Source organism: Penicillium expansum, assembly GCF_000769745.1.
Source record: "Penicillium expansum strain MD-8 chromosome Unknown contig127, whole genome shotgun sequence".
Lineage (NCBI taxonomy): Eukaryota > Fungi > Ascomycota > Eurotiomycetes > Eurotiales > Aspergillaceae > Penicillium > Penicillium expansum.
This window is the reverse complement of record NW_015971384.1, coordinates 31,239-41,012: the sequence shown is the minus strand read 5'-3', so window position 1 is coordinate 41,012 and position 9,774 is coordinate 31,239. Positions and strand designations below refer to the sequence as shown.

Genomic DNA, 9,774 nt, shown 5'->3' with positions numbered 1-9,774 from the left:
GGAGTGGTTCCAAGATTCAAAGCTGGCGTATTCACGTGGAAAACGTGGATGTGGAGTTAACTAACCTTATCAGGTTAAATATGTTTCTCCGAGCCAATGGGAACCAATGGCAACCATGAAACCTCCAACTGCTATGACTCGCCTTATCAGTGAATTGCCGGAATATGGCCTTGGCAAAAGATAGGAAATATGCTAACAATCTCCGACAGCTATACGGAGAGAACTAATCCCCTGGCTAGTCCCTTTTGATCCATTAAAATCAGGTACCCCAAATTTGTCATGCATGCTTTCACCAGATCTTCTTATCGCTGAGAGTACCCTCGATAGCCGAATACAACGATCTGAGACAAGTACGAGGTGATAGCGGACGTATATATATGGCTAGGTCATGCCCGGGCTTTTGATAAAAGTACCTTTTTGCAACCCATCAATCCTTAGTATAGAGTGGCTAGGTCAATCATCATGGTCTCTACTACTACTTCCTACGGGCTACCAGCTCTGTTGGCCGCCCTTTTATCCCTCTCCGCCACCACCATCGCGACAATCACTTCCAAAGGTCAAACTGTTGAACTCAATGGAAACACCTATTATATTCCTCCGAGAGTAGTAACAACCCTGAAGGCTGACGCGCACGTGTTCGGCAAACTCAATGGCTTGCAACCTCTGACAGTCATTCGGAGCGATGCCGTGAAGTTGACAAGCTCAATCCTTGATTCATTGGTGAGCAGCTACGAGTCTGCTGACGATGTCTTCAACGCTGGGTTCCTCGACAACATCTACGTCGAGTACAACGGTACCTCCAAGAATCCCTCACAGAACGTGCCAACCGATTCTTCATGGGGCCCTAAGATCCTGGGATATGCATCTGCATATGGTACCAAGAAATCAAAGACAGTGACCTCATCGTCGAATCTGCCTGCTGGCCCATATTTCTTGGATCCTTCCAGTGGAGCCGTTTTTGAAGCCTGGCTGTTGTATTCCGATGTGATGGGCTCTTTCACTCAGGGATTGGTCTCCGTTGGTGATAATGAGTACGATGTTTTGCCTGCAAGCTTGCAGGGCTATGCGTCGTTGACTATTGGCGTTCCTTCGCGGCTGTACTATACTAAGACAGCAGATAAGCCTTTGGCGGGTGTAAGTATTTTCCTCCCTCCACTCTTTTCGTAAGAGGGGCCCTTGTGGAAGAGACAGGAAATACTGACTATTGATCCACTCATAGGTTCGTCTTGGTGTTAAGGATATCTACGATATCAAGGGTGTCAAGACCGGCTGTGGTAACCGCGCTTACTATGAAACGTACCCAGTCGCTAACGCTACTGGCCCTGCAATCCAGTCCCTCATTGATGCGGGCGCCATTATTGTTGGTAAGATGAAGACCAGTCAATTCGCCAACGGTGAGACCGCCACCGATGATTGGGTTGATTACCACTCTCCCTTCAACGCCCGCGGTGACGGGTACCAAGATCCTAGCTCATCTTCGTCCGGTCCTGGCTCTGGCATTGGAGCTTATGACTGGTTGGACCTGGCAATTGGAAGTGACACCGGAGGCTCAATTCGCAACCCTTCGCAAGTGAACGGATGCTTCGGTAACCGACCCTCATGGAACTTGGTCTCGTTGGATAATGTTATGCCCATGTCCCCGCTTTTGGATACAGCCGGATTCTTGACAAGAGATGCGCAATTGTGGCGCGCTGCTGCGGAGGTGATGTACAAGGATGCAGGCCTGAAGTCCTACACCAAGTACCCCAAGTCTATCAAGACCATTGATTTCCCAGTTAATGCCTCCACCCCAGCTGAGGGCCTTTTGGTTGATTTCGTCGACAAGCTTTCGTCCTTCTTGGGAGGTGCGACTGTTTCCGAATTTGATTACGATGATCTCTGGGAATCCACCAAGCCTTCGACTGTTGCCGCCAACACGACCCTCGACAGCATGTTGGCTCTCACTTACCCTATCCTCATTTCGAAGCAGCAGTATCCTCTCATTGCCGCACCATTGTATGCAGACTACGCCGCTGCTAATGGAGGTCGCACGCCGTTCATCAACCCCGTTCCTAAGTCCCGTTGGGATTGGGGACTTGGGTACCCGGAATCGCAACTGGATACTGAAATCGAACACAAGAACACCTTTACCAGCTGGTGGAATTCAACTGCTCAGGTTTTCGACGAGGAGACTTGCGCAGACAGTTTGATTCTTTACATTGGAGCTGAAGCCTCACCAACCTACCGCAATACTTACCGGAGGTATGTGCTTGTCCTTTCCCGCATTATAGGATATTTGAGAGACTGTTTGCTAATCTGTTAAAATTATATAGCATGCCGGGTATCCCGAGAGGATTTGCTACTTCGCGTATCGCCAACTTTGCTGGTATCCCCGATATGGTCGTTCCGAGTAAGCTTAACCCCTTATTACTTGAATAAACCTCTAGAAGGTTTGATTTGTGACTGTGACTAATTTTACTTATAATTTAGTCGGCCAAGCGCTCTACAACTCCACCATTACCCAGCAGCAGGAATATCTGCCTGTCGCGGTGGACTTCCTCGCACCTCACGGCTGTGATCTGATGGTCTTCAACCTGATCAATGAGTTGGTGGAGGCTGGTATCGTGAAGCAGCCTGGCGCAGGATCCACTTTGTACGGAGAAGAGGCTACTTACTATTGAGTAAGAAAATGAGCAGGTAGCTGCCCAGGTGGGGTATCATTGTATATTCATTAATGTATAGATTTTGTCTTATAAATATTTTTTTTTCTTTCGTTCTTCTCGCAAGTTAACATCTAATGCACGTAGACAGTCAGGCAGCGAGGCTTTGCTTGCTTGCTTACAGGATATCATGCATCTCTCTTTGTCTCCATAAAGCTATATAGAGAGCTTCGTGGCAGTAGGTAAACACAACAACTTTCATCTATCTCTCTGCTTTTCCTTTTCCTTCTTACTTTGTAGTAACGCAGAGATCTACGTGCATCAAGATTTGCCTTTCCGCATTTAATATTTTTTCAAAAGATTCCAAATACAAATATTCGATCTATACAGGTAAAAGCTTGAGATGCTCGTCGTGCTCGAGCCGTAGCTAATCCTGTCAACTCTGTCCACCCTGTTAGAAAGTCCTTCGGATTCATGTTCACATCTAGGATATCTCGACGGAGAAGATTTGACCCTAGAAAATATGCTACACACATGTATGTAGTTCGATTTATGAATACCCACCATTGCCTTGACTTTGAGTGGCCGTCGTGTATCTTCATACACTGAAATCAAATAGGCTGAGGTTGGCCCCTACTATAATGTAGATTCATCTCACGCACAGTGGGAGGTAGGGGTTATATGAGCGAAGTTTATTCACTATATTTCATCATATATCAGGGCGTTTGAGTGTGAATATCTTGGAGGTACTTGACTATCAATGGAAGGTCACACCCAGACCTGCGCCAAAGTTTTACCTACACCTTCAAGTTTGACAAATGGCTTTTTGAAATTACGTAAATTCACAAGTCATCTATTTCTTGACCTTGTGGCTCGATTACACTTTCCAACTTCCAACTTTCAACTTCCATCATGAGCAACTCCGGAGCAGACAGTGATTTCCAACTCTACCGGTATACCCCTTCTATCGCTGCCGCTATCATATTCATTACCTCGTTTGCCTTGACAACTCTCTACCATGGTTATCAGCTTATAAAAAGCCGATCCTGGTACCTCGTTGCATTTGCCGTCGGAGGACTCTGTAAGTGCTTCACAGCATCATTCCTCACTTCTCTGATGATGGGCCTCGAAGGTACGATGCTGACAATAGCGGCCTTGCAGTTCAAATGATTGGTTATATAGCTCGGGCAATGGCACATGCGAGCACTAAGAGCGTGCCCATTTATGCAATCCAAACAATTTTCATCTTGCTGGCGCCCCCGCTCTACGCTGCATCTATATATATGGTTCTCGGGCGATTGATTCTGCATCTTCGTGCCGAGCGTTACAGTATCGTACCATTGAAATAGATGACAGGAATTTTCGTGATAGGCGATATGATTGCATTTTTTATGCAGGCAGCAGGTACGTATCACGGATTTCTAGTAGCCTAGTGCATATGATTTAGGGATATAACATGGTACTAATAGTCATGTACAGGAGGAGGAATCCTAGCGAACAGTACAACCACTGCAATAAAGACCGGAAAACATATCACAATTGCCGGCCTCTGTATGCAAATTGTGTTCTTTGCATTGTTCGGGCTCATATCACTTTTATTTCATCTCCACATCCGCTCGGAACCGACCTAGTAAATAACCTAAGCCAGACAAGACCATGGTGTGCTCATTTTCCGGAGCTGGGAGTCAGTTATTTGGGGCCTTTACATTGCGAGTGCCTTGATCTTGGCCTGATCGGTTTTCCGTCTTATCGAATGCGCGCAAGGGAATAACGGCTACCTCATGAGCCATGAGGCTTTCATGTATGGGTTTGACTCGACACTGATGCTCTTCGCCATGGTGGCGATGCATGTGCTTCACCCTTCTATGATATTGTCCTCGAGTCACACGTATGATCGTCATTCGCTGGAAGCTGTGAGATCTTTGCGGCAGAGGCAGTGAAATCTTCACTACGGAGAAGATAAGCGAGTTATAGGACAGAAGACTCCAGGGAACTGTGTTGATTTCATGCAGATAAAATAGGCTTGGTACATCGTTTGATGGCACGCGCTTATTGTATCAAGGTTTGAATTCTTTATGTAGACCTCTTCTAGAGCCAACGTATGAGACCCAGGAATTCAATATTTTAACCTGGCTCTAAGCGGTTTCGTGGATTTTAACTCCGCGTGACTGTCCACTATATTGAGGGCCTAATTCGAAACAAGCAAGCCTCAGACATTCCTTGCCAAAAAGCTCACCCCTTTAATTCTGAAGGCAAGTACTCCGTGCCAAGCATGCAAATACCAGCACCTAGCGAGATGACACATGAAAATGTTTCAGGATTGTAGGGTTTCTTCATTCGTCGCTAGTCTAGATACCATCTCTATTATGGCTCGTGGTAGAATGCTAATTACTGTGTGTGTATGTAGTTTTTGTGCAGAATTGATGCAAAAGTTATCCTGTTTACCTCTAACAAGGTTTATGTTGGCGGGTATTAATTGCACAATCATCGATTGAAAATATAAATGATTTGATTTGAGAACAAGCGTATTGTTTTATTTCTCCAAAGAAAAACAATAACTCTATAGAGTCCGTGGCTCAATATAGAGACTACGTGAGAGCTCTGCTTATTCTAACAATTTTAATTTGTAGACGGAATGAAGAGTATAGAGTATATGCTCTACGGAGTAGATATACTACATGCCATGTTTGTCACTTGATGGGACAAGGTGGGTCATCTGCCAGGGAGTGAAGGGTAAATCTAAAATCGATATGGACTCGCAGCTCGGGTAGGCTTGTAAATAGCCCCGGGCCGTGAGACTTCCACTTGGGCAAGGTCGCCCGGCACCCAGGTGCCCAGCCCTAGACCCTTGGAGTAAACCCTCGCTAAGCCCTAATTCCAACATAATTAAACAGATACTAGAATCCCTAAATCCTCTAAATCCCTAATCCTAATAGGGCCTAATAAAGATACTTGAAATGAAGAGCCCTAATAGAGAATGTAGCGGTGATATAAAAAAGGGTTCTTCTTCCTGATTGGCTAACTTAATTTTTATAAGTTTCCCGGAGCTTTTTTCAAGGCTAACCGGGCCGGAAGCCGAATCCATATCTCATTTACTAAGGGGTGAATGCCGATCTCTTCTCCATTCTAGGTCCTTGAATTGAACCCTCCTGTCTATCATTTCCCTGTTTTGGTCCGTTGTTTGAACTGATTCTACATCTGGTATCCAACGGGCAGAACACAGCAATGGCGCAGATTTGCCCTAATTAGGTTAGCAGATCTTCCTTGCATGGGTCAGTCTCCCGAGCCCTGGAGGAGCCAGTACATGCCATATTAGGCTATGGTGTCAAATACAATTGTGGGATACATGGTCAAATTTGGTGTCGAAAATCATCTTCATATACGTGATTCGTTGATGGGTAAGACTCTACATGGTCTTGCCCCGGACGGGTTGGATATTGGTCTTTCTCGTTGCTCATTGCTCAAGTGAGACAGAAGTGGACATTGTAGCAATAGTCCAATCAAAGCGCATAGCTTTCAAATTTCCGGATTAGGAAAGTATATACGTCTCGATGGACGAGACAGCTTATTCGGGAGCTACGATTTTGATCTGATTTACTCCGTAGAATCTAGGATACAAAACCACGAATGTTCCGACATACGAGCTTCAACCGCGGAGAGATCACATTCAACACACGAAAACTACGACTTCCAACACGACCAAATGGCGCACATGGTACAGGCCATCTGGCGCACCGAGGCAGGATAGGAGACTCCGGAGATGGTCCATAAGACAAGATTCCCCTCGAGCCCACGGCTAGTGAGCTCCATTATGCGACTGACTCATTTGAGGGAATGAAGGTGTAGATCAAAAGCTGCGTCTCTTCAAAACCCAGGCTGAGCCGCCAGCGACTGGCTAGGTCGAATTCCCGTGTCTGCCTGCCGGATTTTGACCAGCAGGCTTTCCTAATGGTTAATGCCTCTTACCTGGTGGTCAAATGTCCCCGCTGGTTACCAGAGCCTGGTTCGAACCTCTATGTCCGGCTTGCCCTCACTGGAGGTTTTTGAGCGACCATTTACCAGTGATGAGATTGTGGAAGCCCACGCAGACCGACGACTAATCGAGTGCTTTGTCTCAGGTACAGCAGTATGTTCCCCTCTATTCACTCTCTTGCACACCCTGCCCGAATGACACTAATGAGATATTTTGGCTAACAAATACCTTTTCTCATAAGATGTTCGTCTCTCCGGTTTCCACAATCAAGTACGATGGTCAATTGCCCCTTCCATATGACGGTAACAGAAGATGGGCAGAAAACCCCCATGTCAAAGTACTCTTCTACACTCAAGGCTTGGCTGGAGGAAATTATGTACGGCCGTGGGGATCACGAATGGGCTTATGTTATTGATGAGTGATGAGGTGCTTAGGGGGTCTCTAGATTATACAGGTCGGCAGTTTTCGTCCAAAAAGGCCAAAAATTGTGACGTCTTTTTGTACGTCTTTTTAGATGTATGTGAAGGCGGTAGAAAAATGCATACTTTCTGAAAGAGACTTTTCCATGTATTTCCTTTGATGAAGCAAAGGGTTGTGATAGAGTAGTAACTCATAGAAGTATCACTTTGAGGCGTCGCGGAGCCTGTTACGTTCGTCCCTGACAAGCTTCTAGAAAGCATTTGAACCAAGGCTCGCAACGGCTTCTGTGACATCAAACTCCGCTGCAATCATGTGAGCACAAGTGAAGTAGATGGTCGCCCCCATTTTCAATAAGCCACATAGAATGGTTGATATGATTTTCCGATCTATAGACCAATTTCGTGGATTTGCAGGATCTGCTGGTCCGTCGAATGTTAAGAGAAACCTAGCGAGGTTAGTACACGCTGCTTCAGTTAGAACATTCGGGGTATCAGTGGTCTGAGGATGATTATCCTTATTGTCGTATTAGACTAGCGACTCTATATGAGACACGAAGAACCGAGGGCCGTGAACACTAGCTTCGTGATAGAGAGTATTTTTGGCTATATATCTGGAAAATGGAAACTTATGATAGGCTCAAGTCGCGAAGACTCCTCTTGAGGCATGCAGGATGCACGATAAAATGACCGGCCACAAAAGAAGATTGAAAGGTCAAATTGGCTGGTAGAACTTCTCTTACTCACTTCGTGCAATTGTCTACTAATTCGGCGATTGACCGTCTTTTATAGATTTGAGGGTGTTGTTTCCATCGATGGCCAGCTTGCAGTACGAGTGTACCAGAAGTACAACGCATTCTACCACCCCACCTGTCTGAGGCTCATTGAAGGCATTCTAGAGAATCAAGGACTCCAGTAAGATGTATTTTACAAAAACTTCCACGAAGACGGAGTTTTCGCCTCGAATTGAACTTCTCAGGCTCACAGTGTTTCCTATCAGGAACGTACTGTAAAACCTCGCGGTATGCCGGAATCTAGTATAAAGCCAGACTTTTATCAATGTAGAATATATTCATAGGAAAGATTGCTTTGGTGTGTATATCCAGTTGAGTGTATTGACTATATCCCCATTAAAAGTCTCCAGGTTGCTACTCAGACCCCATGATGAGAGATATACTATGATTTAGCAGCCTCCAGAGCTGCCTCCTGAATCGCCGCCACTACTTCCACCACCTGAATCACCGCCACCGCCTGAATAGCCGCTGCTACCTCCACCGCCTGTATAACAGCCGCTGTCCCCGCCACCGGAATGATGATGATGGGTGCTATTGCTAGCTCCTGAGTCGTAATTGCCACTACCAATAATCATGGCATTGTTGCTATTACCACTCAAGGAATTCGCCGGGGCGGATGTGGAGGAAGGGGTATAGTACGGAATATAAGTTGGCTTAGACGCAGCGACAGCCGCTTGTTGGCGCTTTCGGTCCTCTGCTTGCTGCTTCACAACTCTATTCATTTCTTCCTTTCTTCTCCTGGATTCCTTTGACCGAAATAGATCGAAAAGCATCTTTCAAAGTTGGGATCTGAGCCAACCGAGTCGACTGACAATACGTTAGCAGGATTCCACGGTATTTGTAGAGCTCAAGATTTACCGTGAGGTATAGTAAGAATAGTTCTGGCAAGTATAGCACTTGGAGATGTTGCTATGCAAAGGGATCACTTCTCGGTTTTCAAGGCAAGTTTAAATGAGGCTGGCAATGCTGGATTGTGATAGTGAATACTACAAAAATAGGATGTACGAGGTAGGGAGTTAAATATCTTACAACAACCAGGACCAACGGAAGTATATGGTGCGAATTGTATAGCCCGATTAGGACAGCCTCGGGCAACCGGGCAACACAGCCTCCGATGTATTCTTGGTCTCCACTCACTTTATCGCTTATGCAGCAATACGATTGGCTCTTCGCCGATTAAACACCCCATTTTTCAAAATTATGCCGATCTTGTATAATATCATCATAGTGTCTGACTCTGCCTTGCGTTATCGCACTGCCCGGGTGTTTATGATAGCTTACGGGTAAAAGCTACATAGCCCGGGCCAAGCTATTATGTGGAAGAGCCTCAATCTGCGGGGAAGTTCAACAAGGTCTGTAATGTTGATGTTGATCTGTAGCAATATTTCCTAGGATACACTGATTTGATAGCCGACCGGGCGAAACTCTTGTAGCCTGAGAAGTATTTTATGTATAATATTCATGGGAGACAGGAACTATGTGGATGTGAATAAGCGGTTTAAGGAAAGACATTAGGCTAACACTTCCCTTGGCAGTTGTAAAGATGGAGCGAGGGATCCGACAACGTCCTGGGAAGTGAATGACACCAACAGCAACACATCCCGTACCGACGTATCTTGCGTAGAGTAGGTGCCTGGAGGCGCATTCTTGAATTTATCAGCCATACAAAACCGAGGGATCCATGACGGAGATCAATGACCACATCGAACAAAGTCAACCGAGGCATATCAGTTCCATCCAACCCGTCGTCCGGCTCCCAGCACGCTAGCGCAAAAGCCGTATCCAACAGCTCCAATTGTTGATAGCGTCCGCTGTAGTTCAACAATACACCCATTAAGTCATGATCAGCAAACTCGGATCGAAGATGAGGATTCAGAAATCGGGCGTTGAAATCGGGCAATCCATTTGCTAGAAGGCTGCGCCAAGTTTCCTTAATGCAATGAACTAGTTCT

General features: G+C 45.9%; 1 protein-coding gene across 1 annotated transcript; it reads left to right on the top strand.

The window, feature by feature from the left end:
* Window positions 1-462: 462 nt before the first annotated feature.
* Window positions 463-2,660, top strand: PEX2_039050 (Amidase; the record flags this gene model as incomplete). The annotated part of the gene is made up of 4 exons (XM_016741180.1): window positions 463-1,134; window positions 1,220-2,241; window positions 2,313-2,389; window positions 2,470-2,660. 4 exons carry the CDS (start codon window positions 463-465, stop codon window positions 2,658-2,660), a joined length of 1,962 nt encoding a protein of 653 aa, XP_016596674.1.
* Window positions 2,661-9,774: the final 7,114 nt, after the last annotated feature.